This window comes from Anomaloglossus baeobatrachus, chromosome 1 (genome assembly GCF_048569485.1).
Source record: "Anomaloglossus baeobatrachus isolate aAnoBae1 chromosome 1, aAnoBae1.hap1, whole genome shotgun sequence".
NCBI lineage: Eukaryota > Metazoa > Chordata > Amphibia > Anura > Aromobatidae > Anomaloglossus > Anomaloglossus baeobatrachus.
This window is the reverse complement of record NC_134353.1, coordinates 744,888,037-744,910,107: the sequence shown is the minus strand read 5'-3', so window position 1 is coordinate 744,910,107 and position 22,071 is coordinate 744,888,037. Positions and strand designations below refer to the sequence as shown.

Sequence of the window (22,071 nt, the reverse complement as noted above, 5' to 3'; positions counted from 1 at the left end):
CTTTTTGTATCGCATCCGTCCGTGCGTCCCGCCGAGCGCTGATCAGGGATGCAGATAACGGATCGGCATCCCTGCTCAATTTTTGGCGTGACTTTTTTCCGTATTCGCGACAATTTTTGTATGGCATCCGTCTGTGCGTCCCGCCGAGCGCTGATCAGGGATGCACATAACATATCTGCATCCATGGTCAATTTTTGGCGTGACTTTTTTTTTTACGTATCCCCGACGCTTTTTTTATCGCATCCGACCGTGCGTCCTGCAGCGGCCGATCAGTGCACTGCGTCTGTGCGTTTGAAAAGTCAAATGGCGCTCCTTCTCTTCTGAGCCCCGCCATGCGCCCAAACAATTACTTTCCACCACATATGAGGTATCTGCGTACTCAGGAGAAAATGCACAATACGTTTTATGGTGCATTTTTTCCTGATAGCCTTGTGAAAAAAAAAGCTACCTAGTTGAAGCAACCGTTTTGTGGTAAAAAAAAAATTTTTTCTTTTCACGGCTCAACGCTATAAACTTCTGTGAAGCCCCCAGGTGTTCAAAGTGCTCACCAAACATCTAGAAAAATTATTTGAGGGCTCTAGTTTCCAAAATGGTGTCACTTGTGGGGGAGCTCCACTGTTTAGGCACCATAGGGGGTCTCCAAACGTGACATGGCGTCCGCTAATGATTCCAACCAATTTTGCTGTCAAATGGCGCTCCTTCTCTTCTGAGCCCCGCCATGCGCCCAAACAATTACTTTCCACCACATATGATGTATCTGCGTACTCAGGAGAAAATGCACAATACATTTTATGGTGCATTTTTTCCTGTTACCCTTGTGAAAAAAAAAGCTACCTAATTGAAGCAACCGTTTTGTGGTAAAAAAATTTTTTTTTCTTTTCACGGCTCAACGCTATAAACTTCTGTGAAGCCCCCAGGTGTTCAAAGTGCTCACCAAACATCTAGAAAAATTATTTGAGGGCTCTAGTTTCCAAAATGGGGTCACTTGTGGGGGAGCTCCATTGTTTAGGCACCTCAGGGGGTCTTCAAACCTGACATGGCGTCCGCTAATGAGTGCAGCTAATTTTGCATTTAAATGGCGCTCCTTGCCTTCCGAGCACTGCTGTGTGTCCAAACATTTGATTTCCACCACATATGAGGTATCTGCGTACTCAGGAGAAAATGGACAATATATTTTATGTTGCATTTTTTCCCAATACCCTTGTGAAAAAAAAAGCTACCTAGTTGAAGCAACAGTTTTGTGGTAAAAAAAATTTTTTTTCTTTTCACGGCTCAACGTTATAAACTTCTGTGAAGCCCCCAGGTGTTCAAAGTGCTCATCAAACATCTAGAAAAAATATTTGAGGGCTCTAGTTTCCAAAATGGGGTCACTTGTGGGGGAGCTCCATTGTTTAGGCACCTCAGGGGGTCTTCAAACCCGACATGGCGTCCGCTAATTAGTGCAGCTAATTTTGCGTTCAAAAATTCAAATGGCGCTCCTTGCATTCCGAGCACTGCTGTGTGTCCAAACATTTGATTTCCACCACATATGAGGTATCTGCGTACTCAGGAGAAAATGGACAATATATTTTATGTTGCATTTTTTCCCAATACCCTTGTGAAAGAAGGGAATTTTGTTTACTTACCGTAAATTCCTTTTCTTCTAGCTCCAATTGGGAGACCCAGACAATTGGGTGTATAGCTATTGCCTCTGGAGGCCACACAAAGTATTACACTTAAAAGTGTAAGGCCCCTCCCCTTCTGGCTATACACCCCCAGTGGGATCACTGGCTCACCAGTTTTAGTGCCAAAGCAAGAAGGAGGAAAGCCAATAACTGGTTTAAAGACCAATTCAATCCGAGGAAACATCGGAGAACTGAACCATACCACATGAACAACATGTGTACCCGAAAAAACAGAAAAAACCCAGAGAAAACAGGGCGGGTGCTGGGTCTCCCAATTGGAGCTAGAAGAAAAGGAATTTACGGTAAGTAAACAAAATTCCCTTCTTCTTTTTCGCTCCTAATTGGGAGACCCAGACAATTGGGACGTCCAAAAGCAGTCCCTGGGTGGGTAAAAGAATACCTCGTGATAGGGCCGTCAAACAGCCCTTTCCTACAGGTGGGCAATTGCCGCCTGAAGGACTTATCTACCTAGGCTGGCGTCTGCCGAAGCGTAGGTATGCACCTGAAAATGCTTGGTAAAAGTATGCAGACCCAATCAGGTAGGTGCCTGACACACCTGCTGAGCCGTAGCCTGGTGCCGTAATGTCCAGGATGCACCCACGGCTCTGGTAGAATGGGCCTTCGGCCTTGAGAGAACCAGAAGCCCAGTAGAACTGTAGGTTTCAAGAATTGGTTCCTCGATCCCCCGAGCAAGGGTGGATTTGGAAGCTTGCGACTGTTTACGCCGACCAGCGACAAGGACAAAGAGTGCATCCGGGTGGCGCAGGAGCGCCATGCGGGAAGTAGAACCTGAGTGCTCTCACCAGAACCAACAGATGCAAATCTTTCTGAAATTGATGGACTGGACGAGGACACAAAGAAGGTGAGGTGATATCCTGATTGATATGAAAGTGGGATACCACCTTAGGGAGAAATTCCGGAACCGGACGCAGAACTACCCTGTCCTGGTGAAGGACCAGGAAGGGAGTTTGTATGAGAGCGTTGCTAGCTCGGAAACTCTCCTAAGAGACGAGACCGTTACTAGAAGGCCACTTCCCGTGAAAAGCGGGAAGGGAGACATCCTTCAAAGGCTCGAAAGGCGGCATCTGGAGAGCAATTAGAACCTTGTTCAGATCTCAGGGCTCTAACGGCCGCTTGTACGGAGTGCTGAGAAGACAAACTCCCCGTAGGAACGTGCGTACCTGAGGAAGTTGTCGTTTCTGAAAAAATACAGATAGCGCTGAGACTTGTCCCTAAAGGGAACTGAGCGACAACCCATTTTCCTACCTAGATTGCAGGAAGGAAGGAAACATAGACGATGCAACCGGCCAGGGAGAAACACCCTGCGCCGAGCACCGAGATAAGAATATCTTCCACGTCCTGTGGTCAATCTTGGCGGACGTTGGTATGCTAGCCTGTCTCATGGTGGCAACCACGTCCTGAGGTAATCCTGACGACACTAGGTTCCAGGACTCATACCACAACATCCTCGGCCAATTTGTAGCGACGAGGATGGCGCGGCCGCAGTCGGTCTTGATCTAGCGCAGTACTCTGGGCAACAATGCCAGAGGTGGCACCTAAGGTAGCTGGAACTGCGACCAATGCTGAACTAAGGCGTTTGCCGCCAGAGCTCGATGATTGTGAAACCGTGCCATGAAGCTGGCACATTGTTGTTGTGCCGTGACGCCATTAGATCGACGTCCGGCCTCTGTCAGCGGCGCCAGATCTCCTGAAACCCGTCCGGGTGAGGAGACCATACTCTTTCGGCCACACCTCAGCGACTTAGGAAGTCAGCTTCCTAGTTTCCACACTTGGGATGTGAATTGTGGATATGGTGGATGCCGTGTCTTCCACCCACATCAGAACCTGCCGGACTTCCTGGAAGGCTTGCCGGTTGCGCGTTCTTCCTTGGTGGTTGATGTATGCCACCGCTGTGGAGCTGTCCGACTGAAGTCGGATATGCTTGCTTTCCAGCCGCTGTTGGAAGGTTTGTAGGGCAAGATACACTGCTCTGTGTTCAAGAACATTGATCTGAAGGGTGGACTCTTGCTGAGTCCACGTACCCTGAGCGCTGTAGTGGAGAAAAACTGCTCCCCACCCTGATAGACTCGCGTCTGTCGTAACTATCGCCCAGGATGGGGATAGGAAGGACCTTCTTTTTGACCAAGAGGTGGGAAGAAGCCACCACCGTAGAGATTCCTTGGCCGCCTGAGAAAGAACGACGACTCTGTTGAGGGACGTCGACTCCTCGTCCCATTGGCGGAGAATGTCCTATTGTAGTGGACGCAGTAAAACTGCGCGAAAGGAACTGCCTCCATTGCTACCATCTTACGTAGGAAGTGCATGAGGCGTCTCAATGTGTGCGACTGGTTCTTAAAGAAGAGCTTGCAGCCCGTAGTGAATGCTGTTTGTCTAGCGGAAGCTTCACTATCGCTGAGAGAGTAAGAAACTCTATGCCTAGATATGTTATCGATAGGGTCGGGGTCGGATCTGACTTTAAAAAGTTGATGATCCACCCAAAACTCTAGAGAGTCTCCAGCGCAACGTTCGGGCAGTGTTGGCATGTTTCCTAAGAGAGTGCCTTGACAAGTAGATCGTCTAAATACGGGATCACAGAGTGACCCTGAGAGTGCAGGACTGTGACTACTGCTGCCCTGACCTTGGCGAAGACCAGTGGGACTGTCGCTAGCCGGAAGGTAGAGCTACGAACAGAAGGTGTTCGTCTCCTATAACGAAGCGTAGAAACGCTAGTGCTCTGGATCAATCGGCACGTGTGGATAAGCATCCTTGATGCCTAATGATGCTAGGAAATATCCTTGGGACCTTGAGGCGATGACATGGCGGAGGGATTCCATCCGGAACCGCCTGGTGTCCACGAGCTTGCTGAGCATTTTTAGATCCAGAACGGGACGGAACGGCCCGTTGTTATAGGTACCGCAAAGAATTTGGGGTAAAAACCGTGACCTTGTTCCTGAAGAGGAACGGGGGTCATCACTCTTTCTGCCTATAGAGTGCACCCTGTTTGCAGAAGAGCAGCGGCTCGGCCGGGAGGTGGAGAAATTCTGAAGAATCGAGTTGGAGGACGAGAAGTGAGCTCTATCCTGTACCCGTGAGACAGAATGTCTCACACTCAATGGTCATTGACCTATGGCAGCTAAATATCGCCAAGGCGGGAGAGCCTGCTACCGACCGAGGCCGCAAGTCATGAGGAAGCCGCCTTGGAAGCGGGTTTTCAGACTGTCGCTTTTTTGGGCGTGACTGAGCCCGCTAAGAATCTGAGCTCCTCTGATCCTTTTGAGTCCACATTGGACGAGGAAAAATGGGACCTGCCCGAGCCTCGAAAAGGCCGAAAACCCCGACTGCCTCTTGCTCTGTTGGGGTTTGTTGTGTCCGGGCTGAGGAAAGGATGAATCCTTACCCCTGGACTGTTTAATGGTTACATCCAACGCTCACCAAACAGTCGGTCAGCAGAAAAAAGCAACTGGTTAGGCAACCTTTTTTGGAAGCAGAATCTGCCTTCCATTCACTTAACGAGCAGACCAGGCTCTGCTTAAAAACACGGAGTAGCGGAGGCTACCGCCGCACGGTTCGCAGAGTCCAGGACAACCTGAATCGCGTAGAAACAAATGCAGACATTTGAGAGGTTAAGGATGCCACCTGCGGCACAGATGTACGTGTAACCGTGTCAATCTGTGTAAGACAAGCTGAAATAGCTTGGAGTGCCAAAAGGGAGAGAATGCCGGAGCCAACGGTGCGCCGACAGCCTCATAGATGGCTTTCGACCAGAGATCCATCTGTCTGTCAGTGGCATCTTTGAGTGCAGTTCCATCTCCCATTGCAACTATGGATCTAGCTACCAGCCTGGAGATTGGAGGATGCCGCTTGGGACACTGGGTCCAGTCCTTGACCAAGTCAGGGGACAGGGATAACGTGTATCCTAAGCCGTTTGGAGAAGCGCATATCTGGATAAGCGTGGTGTTCCTGGACTGCCTCTCTGAAGGCAGAGTGGTCCAGAAAAATACGTGAAGCTGACTCCTCCACTGGAGGAGCTGTGAGAAATAACCCACATTCTATAGATGGACGCTATAAGATTATTTACTATGGCGTCACGATCAGGTGTATCCAGATTGAGAGCGGTCTCAGGATCAGAATCCCGAGCCGCTACTTCCGCCTCATTACACAGCGAGTCCTTCTGCTAGGACCCTGATGAAACCGAGGCCGCTCATAGTGAGCCCGCTTAGGCTGTCTGGGACTGACGTCCGTGCAGAGCCGTGACTCTGGGATGCGTGTGACATTCCCGGAGCTGTTAGTTGTTCACACTGAGGGGGGCCATGGATCAATGATTCAACAGCGCCCATATTGTGAGAGACATGTCCGGACTGCTAGGCTTCTAGTATCATAGCCATAGTCTCAGAAAAACTGTCAGTAAATACTGCAGACACCGTCCTCATCCCCTGGCCATTAGTGCATACAATGGGAGTCTATGTAACCTGCCGGCCGTATAGCCGTACATGCTGTACCAGCTGTATAGAAAAACATGTGGTTCTGCACCTTTGTTTTACACAGAGAATATGCTGATAACTCCTCCGCATAATCCAGGAGGGTATATACAACGTGCGACCAAACAGTGCAATGTATATAGTACAAGCATATCTATAAGTGCACTTCTGCACTAGTGGGGTTAGCACCACAGGTGCTGCTTAACGCCTGTTGCAGCGATTGTGTGACTATCAGAATGCCAGGGTCTTCCACACTTGTCTCTGTATCGTACAGAAACTGACACTAATGGCTGCCGGCGTCCTTGTAGAGAAGGAAGCCGTGGGCGTGCCTGAGAAAGTGCGGGAATCCGGATTCACAGTGCACACAGTGAGAGGGGTGGAGTATGTAAAACATACTCCAGCTCTCAGCGCTGCAGTGCTATGCAGCGTCACGCCCCTACCCTGACTGTCAGGGCTGTGGGCGGTAACGAAGGGAGACTAGGCCCAGAAGCCGGGGACTCGAGTTAACAGCGCGGCCGCCGTAAAAGCGCGGGCCGCGCTGAAGTCCCCGGCGCACCACAAGTGCCAGCCGCGCCTCAGTCCCAGCGGCCGGCGCGACCGATTCTAGAAGTGGCCAGCGTCCCGCCCCTCTCCTGACTGGCAGGTCTGGGGGCGGGAACGAACGGAAGCAGGCCGCAAAAGCCGGGGACTCTAGTTATCAGCGCGGCCGCCGTAAAAGCGCGGGCCGCGCTGAAGTCCCCGGCGCACCACAAGTGCCAGCCGCGCCGCAGTCCCAGCGGCCGGCGCGACCGATTCCTAGAAGTGGACAGCGTCCCGCCCCTCTCCTGACTGGCAGGTCTGGGGGCGGGAACGAACGGAAGCAGGCCGCAAAAGCCGGGGACTCTAGTTATCAGCGCGGCCGCCGTAAAAGCGCAGGCCGCGCTGAAGTCCCCGGCGCACTACAAGTGCCAGCCGCGCCGCAGTCCCAGCGGCCGGCGCGACCAATTCCCATAAGTGAGCCTGCTTCAGCGAAGCTGAATGAGGCCATGGCACAGGCGCCGCAGCGCTGATGTCCCCCGGCGCACTACAACACCCAGCATGCTGCGGTGTGAGCGCCAAATGCACGGGGACACAGAGTACCTTGAGGAAGCAGGGCCATGTCCCTGATGTACTCCGCTCCATCCAGCATCTTCTCCAGGGGCTGTAGATGGAGCACGGTCTCAGTGCCTGGAGACCGGTAAATCCCACTTCACCCAGAGCCCTGTAAAAAGGGATGGGGAAGGAATCAGCATGTGGGCTCCTGCCGCCGTACCCGCAATGGGTACCTCAACCTTACAAACACCTCCGACATACAGTGGGGTGAGAAGGGAGCATGCTGGGAGCCCTTAGTATGGGCCCTCTTTTCTTCCATCCGACATAGTCAGCAGCTGCTGCTGACTAAAAAGTGGAGCTATGCGTGGATGTGTTGCCTCCTTCGCACAAAGCACAAAACTGGTGAGCCAGTGATCCCACTGGGGGTGTATAGCCAGAAGGGGAGGGGCCTTACACTTTTAAGTGTAATACTTTGTGTGGCCTCCAGAGGCAATAGCTATACACCCAATTGTCTGGGTCTCCCAATTAGGAGCGAAAAAGAAAAAAAAGCTACCTAGTTGAAGCAACAGTTTTGTGGTAAAAAAAAATTTTTTTCTTTTCACGGCTCAACGTTATAAACTTCTGTGAAGCCCCCAGGTGTTCAAAGTGCTCATCAAACATCTAGAAAAAATATTTGAGGGCTCTAGTTTCCAAAATGGGGTCACTTGTGGGGGAGCTCCATTGTTTAGGCACCTCAGGGGGTCTTCAAACCCGACATGGCGTCCGCTAATGAGTGCAGCTAATTTTGCGTTCAAAAATTCAAATGGTGCTCCTTCCCTTCCGAGCTCCGCTGTGCACCCAAACAATTGATTTTTACCACATATGGGGTATCGGCGTACTCAGGAGAAAATGCACAATAAATTGTAGGGTGCACTTTCTCTTTTCTCCCTTGTGAAAATGAAAATTTTATGGCTAAAGTAACATTTTTGTGTTAAAAAGTAAAATTTTCATTTTTTCCTTCCACATTGCTTTGGTTCCTGTGAAGCACCTAAAGGGTTAATAAACTTTTTGGATGTGGTTTTGAGCAGAGTGAGGGGTGCAGTTTTTAGAATGGGGTCACTTTTGGGTATTTTCTGTCACCTCGGTCTCTCAAAGTCACCTCAAATGTGATGTGGTCCCTAAAAAAAATTATTTTCTAAATTTTGTTGGAAAAATGAGAAATTGCTGATGAACTTTGACCCCTTCTAACTTCCTAACGAAAAAAAAATTTGTTTCGAAAATTGCGCTGATGTAAAGTAGACAAGTGGGAAATGTTATTTAGTAACTATTTTGTGTGACATATTTCTCAGATTTATGGGCATAAATTTTCAAAGTTTGAAAATTGCGAAATTTTCAAAATTTTCGCCAAATTTCCTAAATTTTCACAAATAAACGCAAAAAATATCGGCCTAAATTTACCACTGACATGAAGTACAATATGTCACGAAAAAACAATCTCAGAATCGCCAGGATCCGTTGAAGCGTCCCAGAGTTATAACCTGTCAAAGTGACACTGGTCAGAATTGCAAAAAATGGCCCGGTCATTAGGGTGTTTTAGTGGCCGGGGGTGAAGGGGTTAAAGGGAACCGGTCATCAGAAATTTTGCACTAAACCTAAAAGATTCCCCCTCTGCAGCTCCTGGGCTGCATTCTAGCAATGTTCCTGTTGTTTATGTGCCCCCTTTCTGACCAAAATAAAGAGACTTTGTAAAGTGGTACCTTTTTTGTATTCAGATCTTGATAATGGTACACGGGGGCGGGCTCTCTGGTGGCCGTTAGTCGGCCTCCCTGACGCTTTAGGTCGTCCCCCATCGCGTAATTTCAAAGAGGTGACGTGAGGTAAGCTGGCCAGCGCTTGTACAGAACGGTGGAGGCGGCGGTGGAGGTGGCGGTGAAAGCGCGAGCACGAGATTATGGGCGGGTACTTGCTGATGAAAATCACAGCGCCGCCCATAATCTTGCGCATGCGCAACACATCACCAGCGGTCACACTGTGCACATTGCACAGTCCCGCTAGAGTGGCACGGCGCATGCGCGAGATTATGGGCGGCCATAATCTAGCGCATGCGCCGTGCCACTCTCGCGGGACTGCAATGTGCAGTGTGACCGCTGGTCACGTGTTGCGCATGCGCGAGATTATGGGCGGCGCTATGACTTTCATCAGCAAGTACCCGCGCATAATCTTGGTCGCGCTTTCACTGCCGCCTCCACCGTTCTGCGCAAGCGCTGGCCAGCTTACCTCACGTCACCTCTTTGAAATTGCGCGATGGGGGACGGCCTAAAGCGACAGGAGGCAGACTAACGACCACCAGAGAGCCCGCCCCCGTGTACCATTATCAAGATCTGAATACAAAATAGATTTACTTTACAAAGTCTTTATTTTGGTCAGAAAGGGGGCACATAAACAACAGGAACATTGCTAGAATGCAGCCCAGGAGCTGCAGAGGGAGAATCTTTTAGGTTTAGTGCAAAATTTCTGATGACGACAGGTTCCCTTTAAATGGAGTGAAAAAAACAAACCACCAAAAGGCTAAAACATTGATGGAGAAAAAAACCCAACACAACCCCAAACACATTTTCCTAGCTTCCTGAAGTGTCTTTTGCTTGAAAAACTTAGCGGCTAAATTAATAATTGAGAGAGAAGGGGACAGGAAAAGAAAAAAGAAGGGAATTTTGTTTACTTACCGTAAATTCCTTTTCTTCTAGCTCCAATTGGGAGACCCAGACAATTGGGTGTATAGCTATTGCCTCCGGAGGCCACACAAAGTATTACACTTAAAAGTGTAAGGCCCCTCCCCTTCTGGCTATACACCCCCAGTGGGATCACTGGCTCACCAGTTTTAGTGCCAAAGCAAGAAGGAGGAAAGCCAATAACTGGTTTAAAGACCAATTCAATCCGAGGAAACATCGGAGAACTGAACCATACCACATGAACAACATGTGTACCCGAAAAAACAGAAAAACCCCGAGAAAACAGGGCGGGTGCTGGGTCTCCCAATTGGAGCTAGAAGAAAAGGAATTTACGGTAAGTAAACAAAATTCCCTTCTTCTTTTTCGCTCCTAATTGGGAGACCCAGACAATTGGGACGTCCAAAAGCAGTCCCTGGGTGGGTAAAAGAATACCTCGTGATAGGGCCGTCAAACAGCCCTTTCCTACAGGTGGGCAATCGCCGCCTGAAGGACTTATCTACCTAGGCTGGCGTCTGCCGAAGCGTAGGTATGCACCTGAAAATGCTTGGTAAAAGTATGCAGACTCAATCAGGTAGGTGCCTGACACACCTGCTGAGCCGTAGCCTGGTGCCGTAATGCCCAGGATGCCCCCACGGCTCTGGTAGAATGGGCCTTCAGCCTTGAGAGAACCAGAAGCCCAGTAGAACTGTAGGTTTCAAGAATTGGTTCCTCGATCCCCCGAGCCAGGGTGGATTCAGAAGCTTGCGACTGTTTACGCCGACCAGCGACAAGGACAAAGAGTGCATCCGGGTGGCGCAGGAGCGCCATGCGGGAAGTAGAACCTGAGTGCTCTCACCAGAACCAACAGATGCAAATCCTTCTGAAATTGATGGACTGGACGAGGACACAAAGAAGGTGAGGTGATATCCTGATTGATATGAAAGTGGGATACCACCTTAGGGAGAAATTCCGGAATCGGACGCAGAACTACCCTGTCCTGGTGAAGGACCAGGAAGGGAGATTTGTATGAGAGCGTTGCTAGCTCGGAAACTCTCCTAAGAGACGAGACCGTTACTAGAAGGCCACTTCCCGAGAAAAGCGGGAAGGGAGACCTCTTTCAAAGGCTCGAAAGGCGGCATCTGGAGAGCAATTAGAACCTTGTTCAGATCCCAGGGCTCTAACGGCCGCTTGTACGGAGTGCTGAGACGACAAACTCCCCGTAGGAACGTGCGTACCTGAGGAAGTCGTTTCTGAAAAAATACAGATAGCGCTGAGACTTGTCCCTAAAGGGAACTGAGCGACAACCCTTTTTCCAACCTAGATTGCAGGAAGGAAGGAAACATAGACGATGCAACCGGCCAGGGAGAAACACCCTGCGCCGAGCACCGAGATAAGAATATCTTCCACGTCCTGTGGTCAATCTTGGCGGACGTTGGTATGCTAGCCTGTCTCATGGTGGCAACCACGTCCTGAGGTAATCCTGACGACACTAGGTTCCAGGACTCAATGCCACACCATCAGGTTGAGGGCCGTAGAATTCAAATGGAAGAATGGCCCTTGAGACAGCCAGTCTGATTGGTCTGGTAGTGCCCCCGGTTAGCCTACCGTGAGGCACCACAGAACCGGGAACCACAACATCCTCGGCCAATCTGTAGCGACGAGGATGGCGCGGCCGCAGTCGGTCCTGATCTAGCGCAGCACTCTGGGCAACAATGCCAGAGGTGGCACATAAGGTAGCTGGAACTGCGACCAATGCTGAACTAAGGCGTCTGCCGCCAGAGCTCGATGATTGTGAAACCGTGCCATGAAGCTGGCACATTGATGTTGTGCCGTGACGCCATTAGATCGACGTCCGGCCTTTGTCAGCGGCGCCAGATCTCCTGAAACCCGTCCGGGTGAAGAGACCATACCCTTTCGGCCACACCCCGGCGACTTAGGAAGTCAGCTTCCTAGTTTTCCACGCCTGGGATGTGAACTGTGGATATGGTGGATGCCGTATCTTCCACCCACATCAGAACCTGCCGGACTTCCTGGAAGGCTTGCCGGTTGCGCGTTCTTCCTTGGTGGTTGATGTATGCCACCGCTGTGGAGTTGTCCGACTGAAGTCGGATTTGCTTGCTGTCCAGCTGCTGTTGGAAGGTTTGTAGGGCAAGATACACTGCTCTGTGTTCAAGAACATTGATCTGAAGGGTGGACTCTTGCTGAGTCCACGTACCCTGAGCGCTGTGGTGGAGAAAAACTGCTCCCCACCCTGATAGACTCGCGTCTGTCGTAACTATCGCCCAGGATGGGGATAGGAAGGACCTTCTTTTTGACCATGAGGTGGGAAGAAGCCACCACCGTAGAGATTCCTTGGCCGCCTGAGAAAGAAAGACGACTCTGTTGAGGGAGGTCGACTCCCCGTCCCATTGGCGGAGAATGTCACATTGTAGTGGACGCAGATGAAACTGCGCGAAAAGAACTGCCTCCATTGCTACCATCTTACGTAGGAAGTGCATGAGGCGTCTCCATGTGTGCGACTGGTTCTTAAAGAAGAGATTGCAGCCCGTAGAGAATGCTGTTTGTCTAGCGGAAGCTTCACTATCGCTGAGAGAGTATGAAACTCCATGCCTAGATATGTTAGCGATAGGGTCGGGGTCGGATCTGACTTCAAAAAGTTGATGATCCACCCAAAACTCTAGAGAGTCTCCAGCGCAACGTTCGGGCAGTGTCGGCATGTGTCCTAAGAGAGTGCCTTGACAAGTAGATCGTCTAAATATGGGATCACAGAGTGACCCTGAGAGTGCAGGACTGTGACTACTGCTGCCCTGACCTTGGCGAAGACCAGTGGGACTGTCGCTAGCCGGAAGGTAGAGCTACGAACAGAAGGTGTTCGTCTCCTATAACGAAGCGTAGAAACGCTAGTGCTCTGGATCAATCGGCACGTGTGGATAAGCATCCTTGATGCCTAATGATGCTAGGAAATCTCCTTGGGACATTGAGGCGATGACATGGCGGAGGGATTCCATCCGGAACCGCCTGGTGTCCACGAGCTTGCTGAGCAGTTTTAGATCCAGAACGGGACGGAACGGCCCGTTCTTATAGGCACCGCAAATAATTTGGGGTAAAAACCGTGACCTTGTTCCTGAAGAGGAACGGGGGTCATCACTCTTTCTGCCTATAGAGTGCACCCTGTTTGCAGAAGAGCAGCGGCTCGGCCGGGAGGTGGAGAAGTTCTGAAGAATCGAGTTGGAGGACGAGAAGTGAGCTCTATCCTGTACCCGTGAGACAGAATGTCTCACACCCAACGGTCATTGACCTATGGCAGCTAAATATCGCCAAGGCGGGTGAGCCTGCTACCGACCGAGGATGCGGAGAGAGGAGGCCGCAAGTCATGAGGAAGCCGCCTTGGAAGCGGGTTTTCAGACTGTCTCTTTTTTGGGCGTGACTGAGCCCGCCAAGAATCTGAGCTCCTCTGATCCTTTTGAGTCCACATTGGACGAGGAAAAATGGGACCTGCCCGAGCCTCGAAAAGACCGAAACCACGACTGCCTCCTGCTCTGTTGGGGTTTGTTGTGTCCGGGCTGAGGAAAGGATGAATCCTTACCCCTGGACTGTTTAATGGTTACATCCAAACGCTCACCAAACAGTCGGTCAGCAGAAAAAGGCAACTGGTTAAGCAACCTTTTTTGGAAGCAGAATCTGCCTTCCATTCACTTAACGAGCAGACCAGGCTCTGCTTAAAAACACGGAGCAGCGGAGGCTACTGCCGTACGGTTCGCAGAGTCTAGGGCAACCTGAATCGCGTAAGAAACAAATGCAGACATTTGAGAGGTTAAGGATGCCACCTGCGGCACAGATGTACGTGTAACCGTGTCAATCTGTGTAAGACAAGCTGAAATAGCTTGGAGTGCCCCAAGGGTGAGAATGCTGGAGCCAACGGTGCGCCGACAGTCTCATAGATGGATTTAGACCAGAGATCCATCTGTCTGTCAGTGGCATCTTTAAGTGCAGCTCCATCTCCCACTGCAACTATGGATCTAGCTACAAGCCTGGAGATTGGAGGATGCCGCTTGGGACACTGGGTCCAGTCCTTGACCACGTTAGGGGGCAGGGATAACGTGTATCCTAAGCCGTTTGGAGAAGCGCATATCTGGATAAGTGTGGTGTTCCTGGACTGCCTCTCTGAAGGCAGAGTGGTCCAGAAAAATACGTGAAGCTGACTCCTCCACTGGAGGAGCTGGGTGAGAAATAACCAACATTCTATTGATGGACGCTATAAGATTATTCACTATGGCGTCACCATTAGGTGTATCCAGATTGAGAGCGGTCTCAGGATCAGAATCCTGAGCCGCTACTTCCGCCTCATTACACAGAGAGTCCTTCTGCTAGGACCCTGATGAAACCGAGGGCCGCTCATAGTGAGCCCGCTTAGGCTGTCTGGGACTGACGTCTGTGCAGAGCCGTGACTCTGGGATGCGTGTGACATTCCCGGAGCTGTTAGTTGTTCACACTGAGGGGGGCCATGGATCAATGATTCAACAGTGCCCATGTTGTGAGAGACATGTCCGGACTGCTAGGCTTCTAGTATCATAGCCATAGTCTCAGAAAATCTGTCAGTAAATACTGCAGACACCGTCCTCATCCTCTGGCCATTAGCAGAGACTCCGGCTGAGTTGGATATAATGGGGGTCTATGTAACCTGCCGGCCGTATAGCCGTACATGCTGTACCGGCTGCATAGAAAAACATGTGGTTCTGCACCTTTGTTTTACACAGAGAATATGCTGATAACTCCTCCGCACAATCCAGGAGGGTATATACAACGTGCGACCAAACAGTGCAATGTATATAGTACAAGCATATCTATAAGTGCACTTCTGCACTAGTGGGGTTAGCACCACAGGTGCTGCTTAACGCCTGTTGCAGCAATTGTGTGACTATCAGAATGCCAGGGTCTTCCACACTTGTCTCTGTATCGTACAGAAACTGACACTAATGGCTGCCGGCGTCCTTGTAGAGAAGGAAGCCGTGGGCGTGCCTGAGAAAGTGCGGGAATCCGGTTTCACAGTGCACACAGTGAGAGGGGTGGAGTATGCAAAACATACTCCAGCTCTCAGCGCTGCTGTGCTATGCAGCGTCACGCCCCTACCCTGACTGTCAGGCCTGTGGGCGGTAACGAAGGGAGACTAGGCCCAGAAGCCGGGGACTCGAGTTAATAAGCGCGGCCGGCATATCAGTGCTGGCCGGCGCGGAAGTCCCCGGCGCACCACAAATCCCAGCGGCGTCTTAAATAAAAATGGCAGCGGCGGTTAGCGCAGTAGTCCCCCAATACACTAACACACCCAGCAACGCTGTGGTGTGCGATGGCACTAGTGCGGACAGCGCCGCTGTCCCTGGCGCACTAACACACCCAGCAGTGCTGCCGTGTGTCTGCGCGGTCCCCACAGGGACACAGAGTACCTTCATGTAGCAGGGCCATGTCCCTGAAGATACTCCGCTCCATGTCCAGCAGATACCAGGGGCTGTGGATGGAGCACGGTCTCAGTGCCTGGAGACCGATAGAATCCCACTTCACCCAGAGCCCTGTAAAAAGGGATGGGGAAGGAAGCAGCATGTGGGCTCCAGCCTCCGTACCCGCAATGGGTACCTCAACCTTAACAAACACCTCCGACATGAAGTGGGGTGAGAAGGGAGCATGCTGGGAGCCCTGTATGGGCCCTCTTTTCTTCCATCCGACATAGTCAGCAGCTGCTGCTGACTAAACAGTGGAGCTATGCGTGGATGTGTTGCCTCCTTCGCACAAAGCACAAAACTGGTGAGCCAGTGATCCCACTGGGGGTGTATAGCCAGAAGGGGAGGGGCCTTACACTTTTAAGTGTAATACTTTGTGTGGCCTCCGGAGGCAATAGCTATACACCCAATTGTCTGGGTCTCCCAATTAGGAGCGAAAAAGAAAAAAAAAAAAAAAAAAAAAAAGAAGGAAAAGAAAATGAGGATAAACTACCGAAAGGGCATGACCAGCCTTTTGTGGATGTACTTACGTTTCTTCATGAGGCCAGCTGGTAGGGACTGCCGCTCTTCAAACTGAGGACCAGGAAGGATTTTAAGAACCTCCTCAATGCTTCTCCAACCTGGACGTACCAGAACCTGGGCCAGGCGCACACTGAGGGGAGCATAGCCACTGTACACATAGGAGATGTCATTAGGGTTCTAGGTGAAATGTGGAGAAAAGCAAATAGGGAACAATTCAGAGATCTTCTATAAAGTGTTATATCAATAATATCGTATCAGATTCAGCCAAGGTATCAATCAGATGGAAGGCAAGCTGGACACTTTCTAAGAAAGCACTTGAAGGGACAAAAAAAAAAAAAAAAATATAATAATAATAATAATAAATTATTATTATTTAATATATATATATATTGTGAGGCAGTGACAGGGGTAATATTTGAAGACCGCTATGTGTCCCCCAGAATGTGTCTGGAAACCCTCTGAGTTTGCTATAGCTATTACTGGGAGTATAGCACAAAGGGTAACCGGGAGACAGATCCCTCCTCCCAGTCCAGGTTTTGTAGCAATCCTCATGTCCGGCATTTTCGTTTAAATCATGCAGAGCACAGCAGGGTGTGTCTCAGTTGAGAGCCAGGCTTGGTGAAGCCAACACATTCTGTGTGAGCTGGGCTGGCTCTGTGTGGAGTGAACACAGGCCAAGAGTGTGAGCCTAGGAGAACCTTACACAGATCCCTGCGGTTAACGGGGTCCTAAGGTAACAAGACTTTTTGATGCAAAGAATTTGTCTATATGCACCGGCTGTGATCCGGAAGAGACTTTGACAGTGGGAAAGTAGGATTTTTGTGTACTCACCGTAAAATCTCTTTCTCTGAGTCTTCATTGGGGGACACAGGACCATGGGTTATGCTGCTGTCACTAGGAGGCTGACACTAAGTAAACATAAAAAAGTTAGCTCCTCCCTAGCAGCATACACCCCGAGCCGGAGGCGGGCTCAGATCAGTTGGTGCACAAGCAGTAGGAGGAGTACCAGAATCACCATACATAAACACAAGTTGTAACTAAAACAATGCAGCCGTGCAAACAAGAGGTCTATGAACATAAGACCACTGAAAAAATATAGCAGGCAAATGCAATTGAATCAACCAAAAAACCAAGCAGGGTGGGTGCTGTGTCCCCCAATGAAGACTCAGAGAAAGAGATTTTACGGTGAGTACACAAAAATCCTACTTTCTCTATCGTTTCATTGGGGGACACAGGACCATGGGACGTCCAAAAGCAGTCCCTGGGTGGGAATACCGAAAAACCCGCAGAGGCAGACAACAACAACCTCCCTCGGCGGGCTTGCACTATAATTGAATGCTGCCACCCTATTACAGGTGCGCAACTGCTGCCTGCAAGACCTTTCTCCCAAAAATAGCATCTGCCGATGCTTGGGTGTGAACGTGGTAGAACCTAGTAAAGGTGTGCAGGCTAGACCAGGTGGCGGCCTTGCAGACCTGGTCGGCCGACGCCTGATGCCTAATCGCCCAAGAGGCGCCCACTGCGCGGGTAGAGTGCGCCTTTACCCCCCGCGGCGGAGACTTGTCCCGAATCCGGTAGGCCTCTGATATGGCGGAACGGATCCATCTGGCAATTGTGGCCTTGGATGCCGATTCACCCTTCTTGGGACCAGAAGGGAGAACAAACAGACCATCTGACTTACGGAACGGCGCGGTCCTGGAGACATAAATTCTAAGTGCACGCACTAGGTCCAGGGTGTGCAAGGACCTCTCCAAGCTGTGAGAGGGGCCAGGACAGAAGGATGGAAGGATGATTTCCTCGTTAAGATGGAACGGGGAGACCACCTTTGGGAGAAAAGCGGGATCTGGCCGGAGAACCGCTTTGTCCTGGTGAAAAATCAAAAAGGGGGAACGACAAGAGAGAGCTGCCAGCTCTGACGTCCTGCGAATAGAAGTGATGGCAACAAGAAACACCACCTTCCAAGACAGGTGAGACAGGGAAGATTCTCGCAAGGGCTCGAATGGGGAGCCCTGAAGTGACCCTAGGACTAGATTAAGGTCCCACGGTTCTAGAGGCCGACGGTACGGCGGTGCCAGGTGGGCTACTCCCTGGATGAAGGTCTTAACCTGTGAACGAGCGGCCAGTGGCTTCTGAAACAGGATTGATAACGCCGATATCTGGCCCTTTAGTGTTGCGAGCGAGAGACCCGCATCTAGGCCTGACTGCAAGAATGCCAACAGGGAAGGAAGGGAGAAGGCGAGAGGAGAAGAAATATTCTGCTCTTCACACCACCTGAAGAAAACTTTCCACGTGCGGTGGTAAATCTTTGATGAAGATGGCTTCCTGGCCCTAATCATTGTCTGAATCACTCTTGAGGAAAAACCAGCCTTAGCTAGAACCCAGGATTCAATGGCCAGGCCGTCAAATTTAGGACCTGTGAGTTCTGATGGAAGAGAGGCCCCTGCTGCAGGAGATCTGGACGGTCTGGAAGGCGCCACGGAGCGTCTGCGAGGAGCTGAGTTAGTTCCGCGAACCATGCTCGCCTGGGCCAGTCCGGAGCCACTAGGATGACCGGTATCCCTTCCGCCTTGATCTTCTTGAGGACCCTCGGAATTAGAGGGAGCGGAGGGAAGATGTACGGGAGACTGAACTGGCTCCATGACAGGGTGAGGGCGTCGACTCCTAAAGCCAAGCGGTCGCGGCACCGCGCTACAAAGTGCGGAACTTGACGGTTGAACCGGGAGGCCATTAGGTCCACGTCCGGAACTCCCCATCTGTCGCAGATCTGGTTGAAGACTTCCCGGTTGAGGGACCATTCTCCGGAGGCGAGGCCTTCCCTGCTGAGGAAGTCCGCCGCCCAATTGTCCACGCCTGGGATGTGTACCGCTGAGATCAGGGAGTGATGACACTCGGCCCAGTGCAATATCTTCTTGACTTCTCGCATCGCCCCGACACTTCTTGTGCCGCCTTGGTGGTTGATGTACGCCACCGCCGTCGCATTGTCCGACTGGATCCTGACCGGGCAACCCTGTACTAGGTGCCGAAACTGCTGCAAGGCTAGCCGGATGGCTCTTATCTCCAAAATGTTGATCTGGAGACAACTCTCTCTCGGTGACCATCGGCCCTGCGCTGTGTGATGTCGAAACACTGCTCCCCAGCCCTGGAGACTGGCGTCGGTGGTCACTATCTTCCAGTGGAGCGGGAGGAAAGACCTCCCTGATGCGAGGTTGCGCTGATTGAGCCACCAACGGAGGGAGTTGCGGGTCTCCGGCGAAAGATGAAACCTGCGGTCCAGAGAAAAGGGAGATCTGTCCCACTTCTTCAGCAAGGCCAGCTGGAGTGGCCGGAGATGGAACTGTGCAAAGGGTACCGCTTCCATCGCCGCCACCATACGACCGAGGACTCGCATGCCGAACCTGATGGACACTTGGCGCTGACGCCGAAGAGCGCGGAGTCCTCGTTGTAGGGAGGAGATCTTCTCCTGTGTGAGGAAAACTCGCCCTTGGATGGTATCGAATACCATGCCTAAAAAGGTGATCCGACGGGCCGGAATCAGAGAGGACTTCTTCCGATTTATCAGCTACCCTAACCGTGAAAGGGTGTCGATCGTGACCTGAACCCCGAGACGACAGTCCTCGAAAGAAGAGCCCTTTATCAACATATCGTCCAAGTACGGGATGACCATGACACCCCTGGCATGCAGGACGGACATGGCAGCAGCCATGATCTTCGTAAAGACCCTGGGTGCGGATGCGAGGCCGAAGGGAAGAGCTGTGAACTGGAAGTGATCTTCCGCTATCGCAAAACGGAGGAACTGTTGGTGAGAGGTGGCTATCGGGACGTGAAGATAGGCGTCTTGAATATCCAGCGATGCCAGGAATTCGCCTACCTCCATGGACGCGATGACGGACCGGAGTGACTCCATTCGAAACGGCCGAGGTCTCACCGACCTGTTCAGAAGCTTTAGGTCGAGGACGGGACGGACAGAGCCGTCCTTTTTGGGGACCACGAAAAGGTTGGAATAGAACCCCTTGAAACGCTCTGCGGGAGGGACTGGTACCACGACTCCGGTTCGGAGGAGGGAGTCTATGGAGTGAAAGAACGCGCGAGCACGCGCGGTAGACTCGGGAGGGCGAGATAGGAAAAAACGTCTCGGTGGCTTTGCCTCGAATTCTATTTTGTAGCCTGATGTGATGATCTCTCTGACCCAGGCATCGGCGGTCAGGGGGATCCACACATGCTGAAAACGAGACAGGCGCCCTCCCACAAGTCTGGCGCTGTTGCGCGCCGACCGCGAGTCACTTGGAGGAACGACGGCGGTAACCAGAAGAGGATCTCGTGGACTGGCGGGGGCGTGAACGCCAGGCGGGATTGGTCTTGAATGACGGGGTCTTCCTGTCTCTCGGAGGAGAGCGGCTTTTCCGCGGCTGGGGATTGGAGCTGAAGCTGCGAAAGGACCGGAAACGAGCGGTGGAGCGCCGATTCTGGAAGCGCTTGGGGCGCAATTGGGGGAGAGATGTACTCTTTCCTCCCGTTGCATCGGAGATCAGCTGGTCCAGCCTATCTCCGAAGAGACGCTCCCCTAGGAAGGGCAGGGAAGTTAGTGACTTCTTAGAGGCCGCATCCGCGTTCCAGGAGCGGAGCCAAAGGGCTCGACGGATGGCCACATTGTTGCTGGCGGCCTGGGTCGCGCAACTTGCAGACGCCAGGGCTGCATTGAGCAAGTACTCACCCGCGAGGGAAATCTGCGAGGCGATGGGAACCAGGTCCGGATTGGTAGGAATGGCGCGGAGACCGCCGCGTAGCGTGTCCGCCCAGGACATCAGGGCCTTCGCCACCCAAACCGAGGCGAAGGCCGGAGAGAGGGATGAGCCCGCTGCCTCGAAGGCGGAACGGGCCAACCTGTCAATAGTACGGTCCGTAGGATCTTTGAGAGACAAACCGTTAGTGAGTGGAAGGACTGTGTGAGAAGACAGGCGGGAGACTGGGGGGTCAACCACAGGGGAACCTGCCCAATCCTTTCGAAGACCCTCAGGAAAGGGATAATGCAAATCGATGGACTTACCGCTTGTAAATACCCTGTCCGGCTGTTGCCTGTGGCTGCGCAGTAACTCAGCGAATTCTGGATGTCCGCTGAATGTGTTCTGGGCCCGCTTCACCCGCTTAAAGGAGACCTGGGTGCTCTGGGAGGAGACTGGGTCCACCTGTACCTTCAAGGTCTGGTTTACTGCTTCTATCAGGCTATTTACCATGTGCCGAATATCGGCCGCCTGCTCTGAGTCCTGTAGGGGTACCGCATCGGAATCATCCTCGGAGCAGTCAGAAGCCTCCCTGGAGGACTGACGGTCTGGACCTGGGGATGAAGGTGAAACCTGGGAAGAGTCTGAGGACGAGACCCGGCGGGTCCGTTTCTGAGCAGCAGAGGAGGACCCTGCAACGAGGCTCACCTGCTCCGGGGGCAATTGCGCCGGGTCTGCGGGAATCTGGGCGAGCGTCGGCAGCAGGCGTAGAGCTTGCGCGATGGTCCGAGAGGGAATCTACGGACTGGGACAGGGACGCTAGCCAGTCGGGGGGGGGCGGGACGCAGGGCCCTGCAGCATATGGCGCTGTGGCGTCTGCGGTATCAGAAGCGTCGGCCGCGGAGTCCTGCGGAGGCTGCGCGTCTGTAGAACAGACGGAGCATAGTGGGGCGTCCTGACCCTGGGAAAATTTGGAGCTGCAGGAGGAGCATGCAAAAAATAGTGCAAAGGGGGCCTGCTTGGATTGGGTGGGCTTAGCCTTAGGCATGGTGCACACAGGTACTCTCCCTGGTGGCTGCTAGGAAGGAGACAGGAGAGGGTTAACTCGTCCCTAAACTCAGAGAATGCTACCTAGTGAGGGCTACTCCTTAGGAGCAGAGCTTACCCAGGTCCTGCGTGCTGCCCACCAGTCCAGAAGTGGAGTCCAGGAATGAGCTGGCCAGAAAACTCAGAACGCCGGCATGCTGCAGCCTCAGGGGACCAGAGGCAGGCTAAAATGGAGAGGGGACGCTGGAGGAGGCTGGGGGAGGAGCAGGATTCCGGCGCGAAAAGTCTGGAGGATTCACAGCCCCCACCATCTGCCAGGAGGCAGAGCAGTGGGAGGTACAGAGGGAGACGACCGGCGGCCAATAGCATGCAGCGGGGGCGTGGCTAGGACG

At 52.1% G+C, this 22,071-nt stretch overlaps 1 protein-coding gene across 2 annotated transcripts in view; it reads right to left on the bottom strand.

The window, feature by feature from the left end:
• The window catches only part of VPS33A (VPS33A core subunit of CORVET and HOPS complexes), a 95,833-nt gene that overhangs the window by 2,572 nt on the left and 71,190 nt on the right, over positions 1–22,071 (bottom strand). For both annotated transcript variants that reach the window (XM_075323211.1, XM_075323220.1), the window contains exon 12: positions 15,923–16,091. In XM_075323211.1, coding sequence (XP_075179326.1) covers positions 15,923–16,091 — 169 coding nt within the window. The remainder of the gene's footprint in view (positions 1–15,922; positions 16,092–22,071) is intronic.